Source organism: Orcinus orca, chromosome 15 (assembly GCF_937001465.1).
Source record: "Orcinus orca chromosome 15, mOrcOrc1.1, whole genome shotgun sequence".
Classification (NCBI taxonomy): Eukaryota; Metazoa; Chordata; class Mammalia; order Artiodactyla; family Delphinidae; genus Orcinus; species Orcinus orca.
In genome coordinates, this window is record NC_064573.1 from 51554337 (window position 1) to 51579786 (window position 25450).

At 36.2% G+C, this 25450-nt stretch overlaps 1 protein-coding gene across 2 annotated transcripts in view; it reads right to left on the reverse strand.

Moving 5' to 3' along the window:
* Window positions 1-25450, reverse strand: part of GREB1L (GREB1 like retinoic acid receptor coactivator) — a 260529-nt gene that overhangs the window by 109918 nt on the left and 125161 nt on the right. For both annotated transcript variants that reach the window (XM_033435348.2, XM_033435347.2), the window contains exons 2-5: window positions 24920-25027; window positions 12253-12417; window positions 11848-12045; window positions 3282-3458 (exon numbers count right to left, since the gene is read on the reverse strand). In XM_033435348.2, coding sequence (XP_033291239.1) covers window positions 3282-3458; window positions 11848-12045; window positions 12253-12409 — 532 coding nt within the window. In that variant the 5' untranslated portion in view covers window positions 12410-12417; window positions 24920-25027. The remainder of the gene's footprint in view (window positions 1-3281; window positions 3459-11847; window positions 12046-12252; window positions 12418-24919; window positions 25028-25450) is intronic.

Consider the following 25450-nt stretch of genomic DNA (forward strand, 5'->3'; position numbering starts at 1 on the left):
TGGGAATTCTGCCAAACATATAAAGAAGAGCTAATACCTATCCTTCTCAAACTATTCCAAAAATTGAAAAGGATGGAATACTCCCCAAATTCATTCTATGAGGCCGCCATTACCCTGATGCCAAAACCAGACAAGACATTATAAAAAGAGAAAATTACAGGCCAATATCTTTGATTAATACAGATGCAAATATCCTGAACGAAATATTAGCAAACTGAATCCAACAATCTATAAAAAGGATCATACACCATGATCAAGTTGGATTTATTCCAGGGATGAAAGGATGGTTCAATATTTGCAAATCAATCAATATGATACACCACATTAACAAAAGGAAGGATACAAATCACATGTTCATCTCAGTAGATGCAAAAAAAGCAACTGACAAAATTCAACATCCATTCATGATAAAAACTCTCATCAAAATGGGTACAGAAGGAACATATCTCAACATAATAAAGGCCATTTATGACAAATCCACAGCTAACATCATACTCAAAGGTGAAAAGCTGAAAGCCTTTCCTCTAAATTCAGGAACAAGACAAAGATGCCCACTCTTGCCACTTCTAGTATTGAAAAACCTAGCCAGAGCAATCAGATAAGACAAAGAAATAAATTCAAATTGGAAGGGAAGAAGTCAAACTGCCACTATTTACAGATGACATGATACTTTTTATAGAAAAACCAAAAGTCTCTACCCCAAAACTATTAGAACTAATAAATTCAGCAAAGTTGCAGGATACAGATTAGCATACAGAAATGTGCTGCTTTTCTATACACCAATAATGAATTATCAGAAAGAGAGAGTGAAAAGTAATCTAATTTAAGATCACATCAAAAAGAATAAAATACCTGGGAATAAGCTCAACCAAGGAAATGAAAAACCTATACTCTGAAAACTATAAAACACTGACGAATGAAACTGAAGATGATACAAAGAAATGGAAAGATATCCCATGCTCTTGGATTGGAAGAACTAATATTGTTTAAATGGCCATACTACTGAAAGCAATCTACAGATTTAATGCAATCTCTATCAAAATACCCATGACATTTTTCACAGAATTAGAATAAATAATCCTAAAAGTCATATGAGACCACAAAAGACCCTGAGTTGCCAAAACAATCTTGAGAAAAAAGAACAAAGCTGGAAGTATCACCCTCACAGACTTCAGACTCTACAACAAAGCTACAGTAATCAAAACAGCATGGTACTGGCACATAGACACATAGATCAATGGAACAGAATAGAAAGCCCACATCTAGGTTAATTAATCTATGACAAAGGAGGCAAGAATATGCAATGGAGAAAAGACAGTCTCTTCAATAAGAGGTGCTGGGAAAACTGGACAGCTACATGTAAAACAATGAGATTAGAACATTTCCTCACACCATGTATAAAACTAAAATCAAAATGGATTAAAGACCTAAATGTAAGACCTACAATCTAAAACTCCTAGAAGAGAATGTAGGCAGAACACTCTGACATAAATCATAGCAATATTTTTTTTGGATCTGCCTCTTAAGGAAAAAGAAATAAAAGCAAAAATAAACAAATGGGACAAATGGGACCTAATTAAACTTAAAAACGTTTGCACAGCAAAGGAAACCATAAACAAAATGAAAAGACAAACTATGGGATGGGAGAAAATATTTGCAAATGATATTACCAAAAGGGGTTACTATCCAAAATACATAAACAGCTCGTACAACTCAGTATCAAAAAAACAAAATACCCAATCAAAAAATGGGCAGAAGACCTGAATAGACATTTTTGCAAAGAAGACATACAGATGGCTAATAGGCACATGAAGAGATGCTCAACACTGATGATTATTACAGAAACGCAAATCAAGACAACAATGATATAATCTCACACCTGTCAGAATGGCTATCATCAAAAAGTCTACAAATAACAAATGTTGGTGAGGATGTGGAGAAAAGGAAACCCTTGTACACTGTTGGTGAGAATGTAAATTGGTGCAGCCACTATGGAAAAGGGTAATGTGAGTTCCTCAAAAAACTAAAAATAGAACTACTACATGATCTATTAATTCCTGTACTGGGTATATAGCCGAAGAAAATGAAAGCACTAATTTGAAAAGATACATGCACCCCAACATTCATGGCAACATTATTTACAATAGCCAAGATATGGAAGCAATCTAAGTATCCATCAACAGAAAAATGGATAACAAAGATGTGATACACACACACACACACACACACACACACACACACACAATGGAATATTACTCAGCCACAAAAAAGAATGAAATTCTGCCATCTGTTGGAACGTGCATGACCCTAGAGGGTATTATGCTTAGTGAAATAAGTCAGAGAAAAACAAATACTGTATGATATCACTTACATACGGAATTCAAAAAATAATACAAATGAATGTATATAGCAAAACAGAAACAGATTCACAGATATAGAAAACAAACTAGTAGTTACCAGTGGATAAAGGGAAGGGGGGATGATAGGGGTCAGGGATTAAGAGATACAAACTATTAGTATAAAATAGGTAAGCAACATGAATATATATTTCAGCACAGGGAATTATAGCCATTATCTTGTAATAACTTTTAATGGAGTATAATCTGTAAGAATATTGAATCACTATGCTGTACATTTGAAACTAATATAATATTGTAAATGAATTATGCTTCAATTTAAAAAAGAATAATTAAAAAGTAAACCCACTCTTTGTTATTTCCCATGATGTAGGAAAGCTATGTTGTGAAAAAAGTCCAAAGTAATACTAGAAAGTAAAACAATTCTGACATAGTTAAAACATTTTACATCATAGGTATATTCCTAGTTATCTTGATTGAACTAATGCTAAATATAAAATGAGAATCACATCAATCAAGTGTAGTTAGAAATAATGGGTGGTAGAGAAAAACTACCACTGACTTACAAAGTGGATAATCCACAGTTGAATAATTGAGAGTTGATTTGATATCAGATCCAGATCAATGACTCTATGGAAAGTGAATCCTACTTTATTTCACAAAATATTTATTTTTGATAAATTGTATGGTGTTCTTTAATGCTAGTTTGAAAAAGTCTCTTCATTAAGGTGAATGTTTTGAGAGTTAATAAAAAAGTGAAAGCTAATTTTTAAGAAGTTACTAAATGAAAAAGTGCTTCTTACTTAAACTAATATGTAATCCCCAGCTAATTCTGTGATTTTAAAAATTCTGTGATAATTTAAAATAAACTTGTATTTTAATTCCTTTATCTCAGAAGGAACTTTATAGGTATGAAATACTCACCTAAAAGTGCATTTTTTCCATGATCATCTGGTAGAAATCGCTTGTCTACAGCACACACTAGGATGTGTTCAGGAAGATTGGGAGACTTGGCCCCCACCAGGAGGAATCCTGCTGGGATGTCGATTTGTTCCATACACAGAGATACCAAACGCAAATCCTTTCCTGCTTGACAAAAACCTAAAAAACAGTAAAAAAGGACACAGTGGAATGTTTAGAGAGTTTATAACTCCTCATCACCCATTTGGAGAGTTGATTACCTGTGGGAATCACTATTAAGGACTAAATTTAAAGTCCATGTACTCCAACCAAAGACACATCTATCATATGTGCTCCTCTGAGCAGAGCTAAAAAGACACTAAAAGGAGGTATTTCCAACTGTTTTAGCCAACACTGATGACTTTATATTTTCTGATCCACAAGTAAGCAAATGATAAATACACAGCAAACTCCGAAAAACATATGGAATTTTTATGTGCACATAATATAGTATTTTTACTTTCAATGCAAATTCACTTCTCTAAATGGAGACAATCATAGAAAGCAGATGTTCTCCATTTCATATAGGAAGAGACTGAAGCTCGGAGTTTGGTGAATCATAAATGAATGGATCAGAACTAGAACTCAGAACTGTTTAGGTTACTTGCACTAGGTAAGACATGACAAAGCCTTACATATCAATTTACATTCCCACCAACACTGCAAGAGGGTTCCCTTTTCTCCACACCCTCTCCAGCATTTATTGTTTGTAGATTTTTTGATGATGGCCAGTTTAAAAAAAAAAAAACAACCTTACATAACCACTTTGTAACCATAATGTATTACATTAATTCATTAGTTCATCATTTATTAAAAATGATTTGCAACAGATGCTGTCCTAGGCCTGGGGATAGAGCTAAACAAAGTATACCTTCCTCTAAGAACTCACGTGTAGTCAATTAGAAGAATGTATAAGGAACTGATAATTACAAAACAATATTACAGAGGACAGCTATGTTCTGCTACAAAGCACCAATCTCCACATCTTCTGGGAAATGATTCCCACCACTCTAGTTATGTGATTTCCCTGGACAGCTGTGATATTCCAGATTGAGCTGGAGCTGGCACCCAGTCCAAGATGGGCCACTGGAATATCCCACCTTTCTGGTCATAGCTGATCAGTCCAGGTGTGGGTACCCGACATAAACCAGGACAATGGAGGATGGACACCTAACTCTCACACACAAACCTGAGGAGACCACCATCATTATTACCCAATACAAAGTGCGCCAGAACCATGCTAGTTTCTCCCAGCATCAATTCATATTATGATGTTAACCAAATGCCAAGAAACAGTTGGATGCCATCAGTTAGTATATGAGAAATAAAAAGAAAACAACATCCAAACATTGTATGAAGCTATGGTGCATAGCAATCTGCTGTATGGTCTGGATAATTAAACCTCAAAAGCAGACACAATGAATTACAAAAAGCAAGAAATCAAAGACTAGAATGATAAAGACACTGGGCTTCAACCATTTCAAGCTTGTAGATCCCCTTTTAACATTAAAAAATTCAAATATAACTTCTAGTGTTCACAAATTGAGAAAAATAATATCAAAATGTTATTGTGAACTCTTTAACAATTTAAATGAATCTGTATTTTATTATTCACAATATCATCTATATTTATTTGGACAATAGTCATTTATACATGAGTCATTTATTCAGTGTACAAACATATTTTGGAGCCTACAGATACATAGAACCCTTAAAAAAATCTGCTGTCCCCACCCCCATTAAGGGACAAAACTCACAGGTTTGAAAGTTGGGAGATGATGATGATGATGATGATGATACTAGTGGCAGTTAAAATTTATGGAGTGCTTAACATAAGACAGGTACAGTGCTAAACACTGCAGAGATTTTCTCATTTAATTCTGTCAACAACTCTAGCTAGTTATCACTATCTCTTTTTCATATATGGAGAAAATGAGGCTCAGAAAGGTGAGAGTATTTGTCCAAGGTTACAAAATGAGTCCCATAATGTCCAGTGACGTAAGACATGGAAAGTTTGCTATATAAGAACAAGTAAAAAGCTTATTATTCAACTTGGCCAAAAAAAGCACTTAAGAATAGTTATAATCCAGAGCTAAAACCTGGAGGGGTGAACACAGACTTTTTCATGAAATTCTGAAATACTAAATCTAGGGGCATTTTAAAGTCTTAAAAGGAGCATTAATTTTTTTAATCAAAGGAATTATTAATTTGTGTAGAGACAGTAAACCTAGAAACATATCTCCCCTAGGAGGTAGCACCTTTATTATGACTTTCTCCAAAAGGCAAAACATAAAAGACCCTCCCAAATAGTGTAGAAAATTCAATGATGAGAGGTTTATGATTACCTATTGATGGAAACAGGATGCTTGAGGAGCTTTCTCTGTCACTAAGTAGTAGTACTACAACCTTTCTAAACTTTCAGTCATTCCATAATAGAAAGAATAGACAAGTCTGTACCAATCTGTACCAATTTGCAAATTATTACAAGCTTTTTAGAACATCAGAGCTATATGGAACCTCAAGGTCATCTGATAACAGGATTTTCCAACAAGTAGTTATCAAAATCCCAGAGATTCATAAAGGTATTCCATGATACTTGGGAACTATAAGTGAAACTAAAATAGATAACATTACCAATTTCTGAAAACTAATAAATAATTATTCTAATATCCTACTTTCACTTTATTATTATTTTTAATATATTTATTTATTTTTGGCTGCATTGGGTCTTAGTTGCTGTGTGTGGGCTTTCTCTAGTTTTGTCGAGTGGGGATTACTCTTTGTTGCAGTGCGCAGGCTTCTCATTACGGTGGTTTCTCTTGTCGTGGAGCACGGGTTCTAGGGCACACGGGCTTCAGTAGTTGTGGTTTGCGGGCTCTAGAGCACAGGCTCAGTAGTTGTGGTGCACAGGCTTAGTTGCTCCGCGGCATGTGGGATCTTCCCGGACCAGGGCTCATACCTGTGTCCCCTGCATTGGCAGGTGGATTGTAACCATTGCACCACCAGGGAAGTCCCTAATACCCACTTTTAAAACAGAATGTTCTAAGTGCTTTCCATGCTACACATGTAGGGGTAGTGGAAATCAGCTGAACGAACTCAGGACTCACTCAGCTGAACCCCATATCAATGTGTGGTTTTGATTATTACACATTTTAAAATTGATTTTATTATCAGTCACATGTATTGATGTGTTGCTTAATTTATATACCCATAATGGGTTGTTGGCTAATAATGGGAAGCTTAGGGAACACGGATTTGATGGACACAGTCATTTTATAAATGTACCTAACATGCTCTCTGCTAGATATGAAAGTTAGATTCAACCCTAAACCCCACTCATCAAATTATAAAGTTATATAAAATGGGGCTTCCCTGGTGGTGCAGTGGTTGAGAGTCCACCTGCCGATGCAGGGGACATGGGTTCGTGCCCCAGTCTGGGAAGATCCCACATGCCGCAGAGCGGCTAGGCCCGTGAGCCATTGCTGCTGAGCCTGTGCATCCTCCGCAACGGGAGAGGCCACAACAGTGAGAGGCCCGCGTACCGCAAAAAAAAAAAAAAAAAAAAAAATTATATAAAATGCACCACTATGTTTCTGGGGCACCAAAAAAAAAAGCAATGATAAGGTAAAATTTTAGTGATTATAATCCAATTTGGCTTTTCATGTAAGAGGGAAAAGGCTACCTCTTTCAGCAGCATGTTATTTGTAGAGAAATTCTGCAAACAAAAGCCTGAAACGTTTTCATCACGTAGAGCAAAAATTATAAAAATAAATTAGTACATCCTTTTAATCCTAAAACATACAAACCCCAAAATTTGGGTATTAAAAGTAGATTTTGACTCTTTTTTTGATGCTGGGAAATATTTAAATACACTTGGCTCCCCTTCTCCACCCCCACAAAAGTATAACATTTTAATTTTGAATTTGTCAACAAAACATGCTTTTCCTTACACAACGAATTTAAAGTAAATTAAACAGCAATGACTGAATGATAAAATGTAGGCAATATTTTCTCATGCATGAATAATATCAGAGTATATATATTTTTCAGAGTATATTAATATACTAATCTAAAATAAATATTTTCTACTTAAAATTTATTCTTTATCACATGCCATATAGTGACAGAATTAGTTTTTAAATTCCTAAGGGGTTCAAAAGACTATGTATTACTATAAGAGAGATTTGTAAGTCAAAGATTGGGTAACACTAATCTATCCCAATCTCTTTAGTATGTAAATGAGGAAGCTAGGGCCCATAAAGGTTAAGAAAACAGCCCAGGGTCAAATACCCAGCAACCCACCAAGTTGGGACCCAGGTCTCTTGACTCCAGGTTACAGCCTCCTTCGTCCTCGTTGACCGCTCTGACTCACAGAATGCTTCACCTTCCCTGGTCTGATGTAGGACCCTCTCCTATAGCTTCTTCCTTGCCTATCCTTGCTGAGACTTATCACTCAACTTGCCAGGCTGAATCCTGGCGGGTACTTGACACAGTAGCCCCTGCCAGCCATGGGCTAGGTCAGCATCCACCTCTCTCACACCTGCTGATGAATCCTTAAAATTCATGGTTTTGCAAGTCACAAAGGTGTCCCTTGATTAGAGAGTGACATTTCTGATGAGCTTTCTCAAAGCAATACATTGTAGCCAAAGGGAGATTAAGGGGGCAAAGTACAATTTCAGTTTGGGGCTAAACAGGGATAGAGTAGAGAAGACACAGTGTGGAAAATATCTGAAGAAAGCAGGATTTTCTCTGGAAGAAAGATGATTTCAGAGTGATTTCTGTGGTATAATGAAAACTACACAGTCCACTCAAATTAAAAAGCACAAAGGGGCTTCCCTGGTGGCGCAGTGGTTGAGAGTCCGCCTGCCGATGCAGGGGACACGGGTTCGTGCACCGGTCCGGGAAGGTCCCACATGCCGCGGAGCGGCTGGGCCCGTGAGCCATGGCCGCTGAGCCTGAGCGTCCGGAAGCCTGTGCTCCGCAACGGGAAAGGCCACAACAGTGAGAGGCCCGCATACCACCAAAAAAAAAAAAAAAAAAAAAAAGAAGAAGCACAAATAGCTTTCAGTGCTACAGCATTTGAAGGTTTTCCCATTTATGATATGAGGACACCTAGAGGTGAAAAGTAATAATTATTAATGACGATTCTAGGAGAAGAATGTTTTTCTCATAGAAGGAGGAAGCAAACCTCCTCTTAAAATTTTTTTTCAGAAAGTGCTTGTGACAATGAAAAGAGAAAATGTCCTATTTTATCCTAAAAAGAAAACCGTAATCATGGGAGCATATAAAAAGGGCACAGGAACCAACTGAAATTGCTACCAATGGCCAAAACTGGAAAAATTGGAGCAAAAAAATAAAATAAAGTAGTATTGGATTATAACCCAAAACATAAAATAAATATTCATAAGTGTATAATGATATAAATAAATGACTGTATAAATTAATAAATGAGGAAGAAGAGACAAATTTCCATGCAGTAGAATTCCAAATAATGTATTAGATACTCTGCCCTCAAGGATGTGGAGCATAACTCCTCCGTATTCCTTAAGTGTGGGCTGAGTGCAGTGACTTTCTTCCACAGTATGGTAATGGGGGCGGGGCGGGGTGGGGGGTGGGGGTGAGAGTGGAGATAACACTATCTCAGCCAGGTGATCAAGGTCAACATCAATAGTCATAAATCATGTTGATAGTAGTACCCTTGATATAGTATGATGAAAATGGCACTTTACCTCTGTGATCTTCCTCCCCCAAACCCATAACCCCAGTCTAATCAGGAGAAAAACATCAGACAAACTCCTATAGAAGGTCTGCTAGAATATACCTGACCTATAATCCTGAAAACTGTCAGGGTCAGCCAAAACAAGGGAAGTCTGAGAAACTGTCACAGCCAAGAGGAGCCTAAGGAGACATAACAACTAAATCTAATGTAGTATCCTAGATGGGATTCTGGAACAGAAAGAGGACATTAGGTAGAAACTAAAGAACACAAATAAACTATGGACTTTCATTATTACTAAAATTACTAGTAATGTGACATGCTAACAATAGGGCAAACTGTGGGGATATATAGAAACTCTGTACTATTTTAGCAATTTTTCTGTAAATCTAAATCTGTTCTTAAAGTCTAACAAAGAACAGACTTGTGGTTGTCAAGGAACGGGGAGGGATGGATTGGGAGTATGGGGTTAGCAGATGCAAATTATACGTAGAATGGATAAACAACAAGGTCCTACTGTATAGCACAGGGAACTGTACTCAGTATCTTGTGATAAACCATAATGGAAAAGAATATATATGTGTGTGTGTGTACATATATATATGTATAACTGAATCACTTTGCTGTACAGCAGAAATTAACACATCATTATAAATCAACTACACTTAAATTGTGTTAAAAGTCCATTTTTAAAATGTCCCGTTTTATCTTCTTGCCTTCCAGTTAATCACCAGCAGAAGCCACCCAGGTGATTTAATTAAGAGGAAAGAGAATAGGTGAGAAAGAAAAGGCAAGGCTGAGTCCAGGAACAGGGTCACGAAGAAATCAATCCAAGGCCAGAAATGGTTGCAAAGTCAAGGAAAAGTTCCTGATTTCACTTTGTAGTTAGAGAATATGCTCACAAGGGTCTGGACTGTTTCCTCCAAACCTTCATTCTTGTGATTCAGATCAGCTAATTATATACAAAATATATCATCAGGGATCCCCAGTTAAGAAAAAAAATATGTTATGCAAAGAGCAATATTTAATTTAGTTTTTTAAAAAGATTGAAAATAAGCTCTGTGTGTGTCTAAAGAAGTAGCTAAAGAATCTATGAAATGTGATTATATTTCAAGACCTATAGGATCCAAATATCTGGTGTAGCAGGTAGTTCAATTTCCCCACTATTAGAAATATGTCAGAAAATTAATATAATAAATATTAAATCTCAATTAAAACCTAAGATAAAATAAGAAGTAACCTTATTACTCCCCTCTAGGGTAATTTTAAATTATATCTGAACTAATCCTGAAAGAAAGATAGGATCTTTCTTTTAGAGGCTACTGGAGGACCTGGGGAAAAGTACCCTAAGTAGGGGGGGGGGGCGGGGTGTAAGCCTATTTACTGTAATCAAGGAAAGAAAAGTACGTTATGGGGCACACAAATAACTTATTTGACAAACCTGCCCCTACTCTCAAACGCATTTTCTGGGAGTAATACTGACATGCTGCCTTAAAAGCAAGACTCTTGCAGCAAGTGATTTTCATTTTAAAGGGGAGCCATAGTACAGAGCCCTTCTTTGTAAACCTCATCTGCATTTCCTTAATAGCCAAGGTTTTCACTTCACAGAACCAGATTTTGCATTCTCCAATTATCTCCAGCTTGAAGGTTACAGAGTAATCTAAATGGGGGAGGGGAAGTTTACTGAAACAGCTGTAAACACAAACTAATCAAAGCAGTATTTGGAGGCCTAAAATCTGGCGGCCCTTTACCCCTTTAGACGATCAACTGCCTCCCAGCAGGGTAGGAACCTACCAATAATTTACATAAGAAATTAGCAACCAGATTTTACATCTGAATGGCACCCCCAGAAGCCCATGGGGTGTTAACTATCTGCTTATCTAAATTGCCTCTAAAAATAGCTTTACCTTCCTTTAAGTCTTAGGAGTCTTAGGTAAATAGAGGATTTCCCATGAAGAGGAGGTGGTATGCTGAAACAAATCCAGGCACTGTATTGCTCTATTTCACTGTCATTTTCATAAGGAAAATTTCAGGGCTGTTCTGCCTTTGAGGGAGAGGACTCTTAGAACTACCTTAGAATAAGCCAAGCTGGAAGAGCTATGGGCAAACTATAAACTATCAAATTATGAACTAATTAGAAATCAGGCTGGGATGGCCAGAAAACAGCACCGTATGCCACTAAATGGAGGTAAGTGAGTATAATTTAAGTTGTTACATCACCAAAACCATGAAATACTGAAAACATTTTACGTAGGATTTTCTTTTTAAAAGTGTGGTTAAAGCCTTGGTAGAAGAGGAGGTTGAAGATAAATAAAGTGGGATTATCAAAATATGTTCATTTTAATCTTCTAGAGATAACAGTATACTGGATGAATTTTCAAAATATATGGAAAAGGTAAATATTAAAACACCTGATATCTCTGTAATTGTTTTGAGAGTGGAACAGAAAGACGTAGAAAGAGAGATCACTAAAATAAAGTTTCTGAAAGAGTCACATTCTTGCAGGAAGCACCTGGAGCATTGAAAAAGTCCTGAGCTAGGTCTAGGCTTGCCTCTGCCACATACCATCTCAGAGAAGTCATTCAATTGCTGTGAATCTCAGTCTCTTCATCTACAAGATGGGGTGATAATGCTTGTCTTTCTTAATAGACACCTGCTATGAAATCACAGGCAATAATGTGAGTGAAAGCATAATCAGTCCTCATTCCTTTCTGTAATTACTGGTTCCCAGCCTTGAGCACCCCATGCAATGATTGGAAACTAGCCAGACAATATTAGAGGAATTGGGAAAAAAAAAAAAAAAAGGCAACCCACCATCTGTAGTGCAAGACCCTTCGGGGGCAGGTTTTTGTGAATAGGGAATTGGTGGGCTATTTGAATCAGACATTTCTTCATCATCTTCGTCATCTTCCATTTCATTTACTGTTAGATTGTTAGAAAAATCCAGGCTTCCATTTTGAGTGTAGCGGTGTACCAAATCTTTATCCAGATCCTCCACCTTGGGTTTTACATCTGGGTAAGCAAATAAATCATAGCTAACTTAATAAAAATGCTTGTGGGAAAATAACCAAAAGAAAAATTCATAGTTCTGAAAAATATCTGAGGACAGGGAGACTGGCATTGACTAACATTTAACCCATTTATTTCAGATACCCCCAGATTTGGAGATCCCACTTCTATTAAAAGGAGTCTAGAAATGTGTGGGATTGAGAAACTTACCTGCAGATGAGAAAGGATGCTGGTCAGGGTCCAAGTAAAGCTGGGAAAAAATTGGTCGTGGTACCACACTACTACATCTGAGAGAGGCTTCTATGGAGTTGTGGAGAGCTTCTTCAAATCGAGCAGATTTCAGTTGCCCAGCATATGAATTCCCCATGGTCTACACTACCTCCCAAGGAAAAAGAGAAAGGAGAAAATTGATACAATTAGAGGGCCATATGTCTGCAAAGTACACAGATAGCTGATATAAACTATACCCATATATCCTAAGATTGGAACTATATGAACTTTACCTATATTTCTTGAGACACCTTATCAATTTATCTGTTACATCACTTTTGCTTCTTGTCTTTAGAATCCAAAGGGGCTTTCAAAAAGCCCCTTTAAGGGATCTTGTATCTGAGGATCAAACCATAATAAGTGCTTTAAGTGAAGGTTCTCCAACTAGTAAATCAAGATTGACCTGTCAGTCGTGAAGCCCAGCATGGTGACAATGGAGCCACACCTTCTTAAATTGGTAGGCTGCCAAAACCCCATAGGAACACTATCAGTGGTTTCAGAGTAAATATCAAATTACTTCTCTCTCTACTAAGATCTTATTACCCTAGGAGGGAAAAAGAGTCTTCTCTGGAAAAAAAAATAAAAGCTTTATGATAATACATTTGACAAATTCCTGAAAGCAAGATTTGAGCCTTTTAAAATTCAAAGAACTTGTTCATGTATTATTAGTATTTATTTAAAAAACAATGTTATTTCTTTTGCTTAGTTTGAATCACAGTCTTATTTGGGACCCTTTAGGAAAGTACAGAACAAGAAGTTTTGAAGCAATCGCCTTTACTTCTCATCACTAGTTACAAAAACTTCCATGTATATCAATAACTAAATTTATTGGGTGCTAAATGTTGGCTATGCTAACGATTGGTCTGAGGTCCCCAAGACCCTTTCTGGGTTCCATGAGGTCAAAACTCTTTTCAAACTATTATTAGGATATCATTTGCCTTTTTCATTCTCATTCTTTCATACGTTTATAGTGGAATTTTCCAGAGGCTATATGATGTGTGATATTGCAACAGATTGAATGCAGAAGCAGACAGACTACTCTTTTCACTAACTTTTTTTGGGGAAATACAGTTATTTTTCATGTTATTTATGTTGCTATATAATGGGCTTATTGTTAATTTTTTAAATTAATAAATACTTTGAAATTTTCTTAATTCGAATAAATATAATATACATAAACAAAACTCAATCATTTTTAGGAGTATAAAGCGGTTATGAGATGAAAAGTCTGAGAACTGTTGGGCTAGACAGTATACCAAGCACTTCCCAAAAATTACTTTATTTAATCCTCAGTATTCTGAAGTAGGTATGACCTCTTCCCACTTCATAAATGAAAAAACTGAGGCTTGGAGAAGCCAAGTGACTTGCCCACTATCACCCCACTGGTAAAGGTCAGAACCAGGACTCAATATCTAGATGACAAATCTTGCACTCCTAGAGGATGGGCTTAACTTGGGTAAATCCCATTTCAAGAAACGCAATTTTGAGAATATCTTAGCTCCACTTTCCCCATCAAGGAGAGGGGTAGATATTAAATTTCATCTGTAGCTCCAACTCTGACTGACTCCCTGGAGGACTATTTGAGAGGACCCTGAGCATGCATCGGGCTCAGCAGGTAAAGGGAGCCAAGATCCAGTGGTGATGACCCATGAGCAGAGAAGGGGTGATGCATACCACACCTCAACCCTCCTCTCAGGTTTCCTAGATCACACAAAGGAGCTCCATAGGAGATTTTGGTGGCTCTGAACTGCTTCTATATATAGCAAAGGAGGCTTCTTACATGATGTCTGGTAGCAGTGAATAGTATACAGAGATTCCCATCAGAGGGTCTCAGTTTATCAAAGCTTTGTTGGAGATTCCTATGATTTGGAGGAAAAGCTGTAATCATATTTTGACAACCTTTCTCAAAGTAGGTAATAAGAAACCAAATGCCATGGATTTAAATTACTAGGTTCCTCTTCACAAGAAAAAAACATTTTGTAACTATGTGAGGTGATGGATGTTAACTAAACTAATTGTAGTGATAATTTTGTAATATATACACATACCAAATAGTTATGTTGTATGCCTAAAACTAATACACGTTATATGTAAGTTACATATCAGTAAAACTGGAAAAAATAAATTACTAGGTTCTTTCTTACAATAAGTACATACACAAAAGTATACATATAATACCCAATTCAAAGTTGTAAGTGGCAGAAAATCAACAAAGCCCGTCAAATGAAATTTTCCTGAAATACCAAGTTTTTGCCCAAGCTTCTAAAACCCCACCAGTACAACTATAAACATTTAATTTTTCTAAAGCAATTTATTTTTCAACAGAACCACGCATAATCAAAACAGGGTGCGGGTTGGAAGAGAAATATGCTGTGTCACTAGTTTATGCATCTAAGTCAAAATCGAATAGCCATTTTACCTTTCTTCTTTGTTGAAGGGAGCAAAATACCAGGAACTAGCACAGTCAACCATGGGATTTTTTATTCGTGGAGAACAATGGAATAACTTCAAAGGTGGACCTTTAGCCTTTCTCCAGAGCACCAAATGCCTAGAAATCTTGCCTCTTCTTAATCTATTACCTGCTCAACAAATTATCTTCCTTTCATCATTGAAAACCTACATTCTCCAAGAGATCTTTTTAGTTGAATAAAGAAGTGCCCAATTATACACGGAAGATTGCATGATCTCAATCCCTTCAATTTAAGCATAGTTTAAGGAGTAATATGACATATATCAAATGAATATTGTGCTGATTAAAATATTAAAGTAACATAAACATGGGCGATCCAGTTTCACCACCATAAAACATACACATAATCCTACAAGAGCATAATCCTGAGCAATACTCAGACGAAGCCAACAGGAAGTACCCATGGAACAGCCTTGGGAGAGTAAAAAGAAGGGGCTGACTACTCCAGATGAAAACATAACTGGGCAGTTTTAAAAATGATAATGATAAGGTGAAGAATGACAGAACTGACCCCAAACTTTTTTGGTGCTGAGTATGGAGTTTCTCACTGACAGTTCAATGCTACCCAAAGATGGGCAGAGTTCAAAGGAAAAAGCTTTTTTAGTGCAGTGTATTCTTAATATCATATGCTGTAATATTTAGGGTCACTGAAATCATTGGCCTTATCCACCTAGATTACCAGCCTTCCTTTCCTCTGAATCTCAAACAGCCCCCAGGGCCTGCAATGACATAGCATCCTACTAAGAGTCAGCGTGAATAAATCTAACTTCAGGTCAGAAAATAGAGAAATACTTTTTAGAATCAGTTGTTAAATGAAATACAAAAAGAACAGACTTGTGAATTCTGTACATATGCAGATATTTTATGTCTCTGGCTGACATTAAGTTTGTGAGACTGCACTGTATTGCTTTTCCATGTTTTCTTTTATTACTGTGAAATTACACAGGGAAAACTATATTAAATGTTTTGTTATAGTACTACAGACCTCTGAGATGCAAATAGGTACTCTTGGGGTATTGAGGAAATCTCTAAGAAAGGGATGGTACCCAATATGAGCTCTTTCTGCACCACTAATTAATTGCCCAAAATACAAGTGGAATCAAGTACAAACCACCATGACAGTGTGGTTTGGTGCCTCTCTGCTCTAGCCTTTTTCTCTTCTCTACAGAAAGATAGAAAAAAGAAGGGCGGAGTAGAACAGGCAGCTTCTATCACTGGTGGCTTTAGGAATAGGGACTGGAGCCGTAAGGAAAAGAGTAGATTTGGAAACAGGTGCCTGCTAACGCCTCCATCACCTCTCCTCAACTCTTTTTCTGCTGAAAATGGAAAGAAGAAGCAATACACACTGCAAGAAGCTACAACTTGATCAGTAATGTTTTCATTCCCTTTTTGTCAGTGGTTTCATGGTTAATAATTACTGTATTATTAATGCAGTAACTACTTTTATAGTAGTTATTAAGTACACAGGAAACAAGGAGAAAATTTTCCTTTAACCTAACTCTCCAAAGGCTTTTTTAAAGCATCAGATCAGATTTCAGAAGATATACATATATATATGCTGATTTTTCAAATGTTCAGTTATATATGAAGCACATATCACAGTGGTAGGCACCTAGCAGGCAGATGATATAGCTGCTGCTGTCATTATTATTCTTACTAGTGATGGTCATAGTGGTGATGGTAGTAGCAGTAATTGTCATCATTGTTACTGTCAAGAAATGTGAAAGGAAACATTCTTTGTTGAACCATTATAATAATAGTAACATGGAGAACTTACTAACTGCCAGGAAAATACTGTTACTGCCCCCATTTTTAGGAGAACCGAGGCCTAGAGAAGTTAAGGAACTTGCCCAAGGTCATACTATGAGAAAAGGCCAAGAGACAGGAGTGGACTCTAATCAGTTTGTCTCCAGCAACAGCCGTCTTAGGCTATCTAATCATGTATGCCATTCAGTTGTTAAAACACCTACAATAATGACCCAACTGGGAAATGGATACTCCATAAAGTACTCCTAAATTGGCAAGCCAAGCCAAGCCAAAATAAATAAATTAATTAATTAAAATCAAGGAAGAAGATTTTTGTTTGCTGATTTGTCCTTGTCTACATATATCATGGCTGCAAGACAAGGCTGAAAAGGGAGTTTGAACGTAGGATATGGGATGATTAGACACAAAACCAAGCAACTATTTAAAAAATTGAAACAAAATAAAAACACCACCTCTCTCTTCAATTAAAAAAACCCAAACCTCACTTTAAACGTTAGATGAAAGGTAAAAATGAACAAAGAGTAAATTACTTCACAAAGAATAACTAAATTGCCCCTCGATATCTTCAGGGATTTGGTTATAGGACCCTGGTGGGTACCAAAATTGGCAGATGCTCGAGTCCCATATATTAAAAGGCTGGTACAGTCGGCCCTCCGAATAGGCAGGTTGATTGAACCTGTGGATGCAGAACGCTTGGATACAGAGGGCTGGCTGTGTACACATACAGGAGAGGAAGCACAGGCCTGTCCCTAGACTCCAAAGAATCAGATCATTTGGCATCATGTCCCCTGACTTTGGGAATTCTCTTGCTGATACCCGTTTTTCCCCATTGTTTTCAACTTTAGAAGATGCAGTCATGTTTCATTAATTCATTATGTGGCAAATCTAGAAATCAAAAACATTCTTATCAACTCCCTAAAGTATTAGGCATGTTTACATAACTCTTCCTATCTTCCTCCAATCTTTCCCCTTTCTAAAAGAAATTTAATTTTTCTCGTGAAGACAAGAGAAAGTTTCCTAAAGAATGATAAAAAGAAATGAATTTGAGACTATCTTCCTTGTCTTTCTTCTCGCATCCGTGTAAAAAGAAGTAGTAGATTTCAGATATTGCCCAATCTATTGCTGTTAAAAAGTTAACACCATTTAATTTCAATTTCCCTCATTCATCCATGGTAGGACACAATTTAGGTAGGTAGAAGTCACAAGAAGAAGACTACAATATTGATAATATGATATGAATTTACTAGAAATTTCATAAATACATTTCTTCTTGTAAAGATAATATCAATGCAAGCAGAAAAACGTCTAGAAGTACATAAAATAAACTGTTAATATTTATCTATTGGGGTGGAGTTGTTTTTAAATGATCTTTCTATTTCCTTATTGGTATCTTCCAAGTTTTAAAGTAGTGAACAATATTACAACAATAAATGAAAAGGAAAATATCATATAGCAACTGAGTTAATCCCAACTCTATGACTATCTCTGCACAAGTAGTTTTAAAAATAGACTTATTACTCAAAAAGACAGTAAGAACAATGGAATTTGCAATGTGCACACCCCCACCCTCTTCCTGGTACTTTAGGATTCCAGGGGAAATAAAATTCATTCCAGTGTTTAGACCAAGAAACTCCCATTAAGAGTTGGCATTTCTACTACTACCTTCTAGCATAAGACTCCAAAGCATTTTTTGCCAGTTATGATACACTTGTACTGACCCAACCATCTCCCTCAACAAGTTCTTTTGACCAAGTAAAAATATTTTCAAGGTACTGCACTTGGGCTATTAATAAAGGTTGACTTTTAATACCAACTCTCTGGAGAAGGTAAGCATTAATTTTTTTAAAAGTAGTTTTTAAAAGGTTTCATCACAGTTAGTGACTAGTAAGAACAAGACGAACTCTGATTTTTTTTTTTTTAAATCATGTACAGTTGGCCTTTGGTAGCAGCGGGTTTCTGCACCTAACCATGAAATCAGTCCTCAGTTGGTTAAATCCAAGGACGCAGAAGCTGGCAGATGCAGAGGACCAACTATTCTAGCCATTTTAAATAAGGGACTTGAGCATCCGTGGATTTTGGTGGATTTGGTGGATTCTGGAACAAATGCCCTGTCGATACCGAGGGAGGGCTGTAGGGTGTAAAAGAAAAAGAACTGAATCTAAGACACTAGGGTTGCCTGGTTTTAATAGCAAATTAGGTTATGGAGCAGGTAGATGGGAATATATAGTTTTTAGAAGGTTTCAAATTTGTAGTTCCAAGCTTTGTCTACTGAAAAGTCCCAGAAGCAATGACAATTCAATAAACAATAAGCACTTCCTAGTACTCTGTGGTTTCCTACTAGCATACTCACTGAAAAGAATCAAGTCTCCCTGAAGGCTCCAATTCCAGGTCTGGGGCAGGAAATACCACATTTGGAACTACACATTATGTGGTTGGTTGAATCCGTGGTTACCAAGGACTGACTATGGGACTTGAGCATCTGTGGATTTTGGTATCTGCGGCAGGTCATGGAACCGACCCCCCCAGTGGATACTGTGGGACAACTGTACACAGTATGATCCTTGAACATCTTGTGCCAGAAAGCAAAGGAGCTATCAGAGACTAATTGGTCATGTCAAAAGACAGGAATCAACATGAAGGGTTCCCACAGGCCAAAGATGAGAGAAATTGAACATAAAAGAGAATAAATGCAATGGACTGAAGCACATTTAAAATATAAAAATGTGCAAATTAATTTTGCCTCTCAAGTAGAAAAAGAGAACTCCTCTTGGGAAAAAAAAAAAAAACCCAAACAAAGCACCTGATTGCATGCTACTAAAAGGAAAAGGAAAGAGTGAAACATTTATCCTGCTCATCCTATACTCTGAAGAATCCAAACAGCCCTGGTTCTTGAGAGTTTTTATTTTTTTGGTGAAGAATTCCAATTAATAAATGTAGAAAGAATGACAGAATTTTAAAATGATCACTTCGCAGCCCTTAATGCAAAATTCATTTAGGCAATGAGAATAAGTGAAACCATTAGATAAAAGGTTGATGCGGAGGGGTCTGTCACCTCCTGAACCACTGATCAAGTTTAGCATCACTAAAAGTGAGGCAATGAGACACCGTGTGCCTCCCCATGGGAGACAATATGAAGCACACACACTACCTAGGACGTATTCCTGCCAAAGGGTGTAAGGAATGTAGTCAAACTCTAGAGCTAACTTCCATTTATAGGATGGAGGACCAAGTTAAATGAAACCAAGTGGAAACAAGCAGATTCAGAAAGAGGGACAGGTAGACAGAGCAACTGATCCAGTTTCTTCAAGGAGACAAGCTTATCTAGTTTGTAGGTGATGGAACTAGAATTCAAATTTAGACTCAAAAGCCCATGTTTTTATTTTCCCCCACTAAACCAAGCTATTTGAAATAGAAAAAAAGGTGGGAGTGAAAATGATACATTCTGTTTGTGTGTGTGTATGTGTGTGTAGTTGTCTTCGGTTTGATTTTTTTTTTAAGGCACAATTTATTGACTGTGCCAGGCATAGTACTAAATAGACAACTTCATATAACTTGTCAGTGGTTTGTTATCTTTTTCTCTATAGATGTTGTCACCCACTTTCCAAAGTTTAACAATCATCCACCCAGGCAGGCAGCATTTATAGAAATCCCACTATTGAAGCGGTTAAGCACACAGGCTCTGGAGTCACATGACCTTAAGTCAAATCCTGCACCTACTACCCTGCATGATATTGGGCAAGTTACTTAATCTCTCATCTGTAAAATGGGGTGGTACAATCAACATCATAGGTTTTTGTGAGAATACATGAGAAGTTATATAATATTTTTAGAATAGTGCCTGGCACAAAATAAATGTGCAGAAAATGTTAGAAGTAATATGTGGGTTTTTTTTAAGCTTGTGCTACATCGAGGATACTAAGAAAAGTTGAGGCACCTCCTTGTATGTGTTGGGCACAGCAGTAGATTTGGGGGCATTGTTCTGGGAACAAATGACCAGCAATGTAAAAATTCCAAAAGCTGGTATTTGGTGGTATATACAATTCACTTATTAAGAAATTTTACAATCATACATACAAATCGTTATTGTCCCTTATAGCTATCAGATTCTTTAACTTCATATAAAAAAGTTACTTGTTATAGGCATTACTGCTTACATGTCCTTTCTCCGTCAAAAATATTCACTGATGAGAGTGATAATGTGTAACTACTAGAGCAAGAAATCAAACATGGCTCTTTCAAGTTCTCAAAGAGTTTATAATTCAAAATTAAAAACAAGCGTTTATTCACAGTTCTCTCTTTTGTGCTTTTTGCATTTTATTTATCCATTTAAATTGATATTTGTTGCTCTTAATTAAAATTAGTTGGGTCTAGTATTTGTCTGACTCCCCCATTAAATTGCAATCACCTGGGGGAAAATATTGTGTTTACAGCTGGAGTTGAGTTTAAAAAAAAAGAATACATTGAGCTTTTTTGTGTCTTACCCAATTATACATTAAACAGGTTTGAAGAGATACTATCTCTTCCCAAGCACATTCCAAAAAAAGCACAAAATTAATGATGCATTCAAAACAAAAGTGTTCTATTTCATTTTTATTCATCCTACTTGCTGAAAATCTTTAGAAAATGCAAACAGATTAAAACACAAAGTTTTCAACCTTTTTTAATAGTTCTGTACATTTAAATCTGAGTGACTTTCTTTTGACAGTTTCTGAAGCCAAAAGTATTTTAAGTACTGAAATAAAAACCTAGCCCTAGTAACTTTATTCTAAAATTAACTGTTTTTACCAATATACTTACAGATATGCAATACGTCTTAAATTGCCATAGAAATAATTACTGTCATATATGAACTAATTTCATAATGATTATGTAAAATCTGTCAAAGTTAAAAGATAAAGGACAATGCTATTTTTCCTTTGTGACAAGGAGTTACGTGTTACTACTGGAAATTTTACTTTCTTCCTTGAAATACCAGAAATTCTTCTGTAAAATAAACACATCTCATCAAGACTCTCTGGAACTAGTATAATTACCAGAGGCAATCGCTGTGTTAGATCAAAGAAACAAAACAATAATAGGCAACGTGTGACCTCTACCATGTCACCAGAGACCAATTTTTCAACAAGGAAAAGAGTCAATAATCCAGAACAGAAAACATTAAATAACCAGAAATGCTTCCAAAGTGTGGCTTACCACATCCATCAAGGCTGCCACACTCAGAGAGTTAGGAGTCTCTATGGTTTCCGAGAGAACAAACTTCTGGGGATTTATCACAACAATCATTAAAATCTGCATAAAGCACCAGAGGCAAAAACCAATTTCCCAAATGCAGAGTAGAATTTCAAAAGATACTACAATGATTTTCCAAATTTCATAGGACGCTTTAACAAGTATAAGGGGAAGAACACAGATGATTAAATATTTTGCATGTAACATTCACCTAATATTTCTCATTTACCTATCCCCACTTAATTTTCCTAAGAAATTGTTTGGAAATCAGGCTATGAACATTAACCAGATAAATATAATTAATAAGAACACATTAAAGACTTCTGCAGGTTTTTTGTTTTGTTTTCGTAATAATAAAACAAAACAGGGGCTTTGGTCTCCTTTGTAATATATGTAGTTGACTAATAAGAATTATAAGGGTGCAAAGAGGGGTAAAGAAATTCCCACTCTCAGTAATTACAGTCAAATAGAAATACATTTAAAATTGACTTTTAAAAAGCACCACGAATAAAACTGTGCCTTGGAATCAGCAAAATCTGACTGATTTTCTTAACTGCTACTGCTGTCTTCTTTCAAAATCAGATGTGAGTTAGGGACTGAACACACGTATCTGAATTATTTAACCTGCAAACACCCATTCAGCTGGTAATTCAGATAGTAAAAGAGGGGCTTAGCTTAAAAGGAAAAGCACTGGAAATTCAAAGCAACTGTGAACATTCTGGTCTTATAGGGATGTGTTACTCCTGCTGCCTTCAGCTTTCCACTTGGTCATCTGCTCCTGACTTTCCATCTTCTTATCTTATTAACATTGCTAATTGTATTTGTCAGTTTTGCCACAATTTCAGTGCTACTTAAACAGCTGTGGGTTTTCTTTAGGCAATTATCAGTCACTACACTTAGGTTTCTAAATTAGTTGTTGAAAGGCACTTTAACCTTGAAAAAATAGACACAGAGCACACTGCACCGTTAAGCCTTACATGTATGTACATGTGTCTTTAAAATGAATAATTATTTAAAAGGATTTAAAAAATCACACACACAAGTAATTCAAACTTACTGTAAAGTTATACATTAGCAAGAAAATGCTTAACAAAGCCTATTTTATACTACTCATCATTTTATCTTTTCCTCTTTACTACATGTATTGTAATACACACATTCTATGTCTAGGTACATGTATATAGTATATAAACTGGGCTATAAAAATACTGCCAAATTCCTCTACCTTTTACTACCTATCTGCCAGGTGGCAACACCCTTCGAAAGTCTCCACAATCATATAAGTGGTATCTTGAAGTCACGGGCTGCATGGCAAAGAGTTCTTACCACATGCAGATTGCTCCACTTTCTCCATTTCCTTTCAAAGAGAAAATTATTTATTCTATTTGTTTTTCTTATTCTCTATTCTTGACTCTGACATTGTTTTTCTTCTTACTACTACAAAATGCACAAGAAACACAGTCAGGGAGAAACCCAAGTTTTAAAGTTATTCATCAACTGATACCCATTTCTATGAAATACAACTAAATTAAAAAAACAAAACTTCTGTAATCCAAAAATAAATGGCACATGAAGTGCCATGTATTCCCTTTGTATGTTAAAATAAAGTCAAAGAACTTTTTAGAGTTAAGTTTTGGAGTTTTTAAAGGTTTATAATATCCTGCTTTGGGGTCAGTCAACAGCTTGTTAGAATAATTTTAAAATTAATGTAAGCTCATTCCTTACCCACCTCCCCTCCCCACCCCCAGACATGCCACTTTCTGCTCCAAGGAAAGAAAAAGGTGGTATTTCAACAGTGTAAAATTCTTCACTGAGAGACAAACATTAAAATGATAAACATTTTGGAAAGCAAAGTACACTTCAAACCCTAACTGTTCTTTCAGACCTATATTGACTCTTATAGTAGTTGCCAACATTTGGTAAGGATTATCCTTCCATTAGACAAAAGCAAGCATTCCTTAGATAAATCAGGAGTTTTTGCCATGAGACTCATAAAACCTTTTCACAACACAGATTTTCAAGAGAATCCTTTAAGGTTTTAGGAGGCTGCTCCTTTTACTCAGTAACAAAATACACCCCATGGTGTCTCACTGACCCCACTCAGCTGTCCTTTGACCTCTTCAATTGTTGAAGCCTAACTCCAGGGCCCGCAGAATTTGCCTCCCATATCAAAAAGGCAATGTTGCTTCCTCCTAGCACCTGGTGTAACAAAACGCAACAGTTCTCCCTCTCTCTGTCTCCTCTGCTCCTTCTCAGACCATTTTCCAGATGTTCCAGGCCCAAATGTTAAGCCAATACTAGGTTTCAGGATCTGCGTGGTCACCATGAAGGAACAAACAGGGACCCGGCTAAAGTGGCAATGACCCTCTTGTTCTTTTTGGCCTCAAAAGGATACGATGGGTCATAAAAGAGGAAAAGATCTTTGGCCTCTTTTGGAAATGCCAGGCTATTGAAGCACGTTTTAACTTCCAAAAGGAGGGAGCCAGTCTTGAGTTATGCCCTGAACAGACAAGAGTTACCTAAACAGTATCCCTAAATTCTCAATTCTAAGCACACTTTTGATTTTCTTTGACATAGGAGGGAAAAAAGGACAGTATCACCTTTTTTTCTTTCCTAAATTAAAAGGCTTCCAAAAATAGAAAAAGAAAACTTTTATAAAATTTTTAAAACATACATCTCAGGATACTATTATATGATAAAAAGTTTAAATATATGTGGTCACTAGATATGGTTTGGGTTTTTCTGCAGAGGCCAATAATCTAGATGTCTCTCTTGTTAGACAACTTGAAAGATAAAACCACAATCAACAAAGAAGAATCGAGAACTGAACTCTTATTGTCTTAATTTAGGTATACAGGAAATATAACACAGAGGCTGTTGTAAGAAAAAAAACCTTAGAGCTGAGAAAGTGTTTTGTTTTGGGTGTTTCTTTTGTTTTTGTTTTTGTTTTTTGGTGGAGAGGATGGGGGAGGGGAGAGGAAAGCAGGGAGGAGAGGAAACAGAAGGAGAGGAGCTCTTAGAAATATCTGCTTCATCAGTTTAAGTACCAAAGACAGTAGCTTTATCTAAATTCTAAATATATTCCAAAAAATATTTGATCTTAAAAAATTTGGAAGGGGGCATATTATAATTGTACAATACCTTGGTTTATTTATTAACATTTTTGAATCACGTTCATGATTAAGTTGGGCTGTCAACACTTCAGGGAGCCTGTTGCCTAGATTTTACTTGTTTAAAGCTTTTTTGTACCTGCAAAAACATAAAAAATAATATATACGTAAAGACATGAGTTAATTTCCAAATGCATTATATTCCATAATACGGTAATTTAAATATTTACAATTCTACAAAAATTCCAATTAGAAATGGATTATCAAACTCTTACACAACTCCATATGTCATAAATGGCAAATACAGATATTCCTCCTTCTTTATATACTCAAAAAGAATTTCTTTTCTGAAGAGTTCCCCCTACTAAATGTAAGTTGAATAAATCTGTTAAGTCTGCATTTTGCACAGGTGTTACCATAATGCTTAAAGCCCAGAGACTATTTTTATTTTCAGAAATGAAATTAGTGAAAGGTAATTTCCTTACCCTAAGGAGTTTGAGTTTTATAATCTCTGGTGCTTGACCAAAATTTACCTTCCCAAAGAAGTATCAAAAATTTAAAA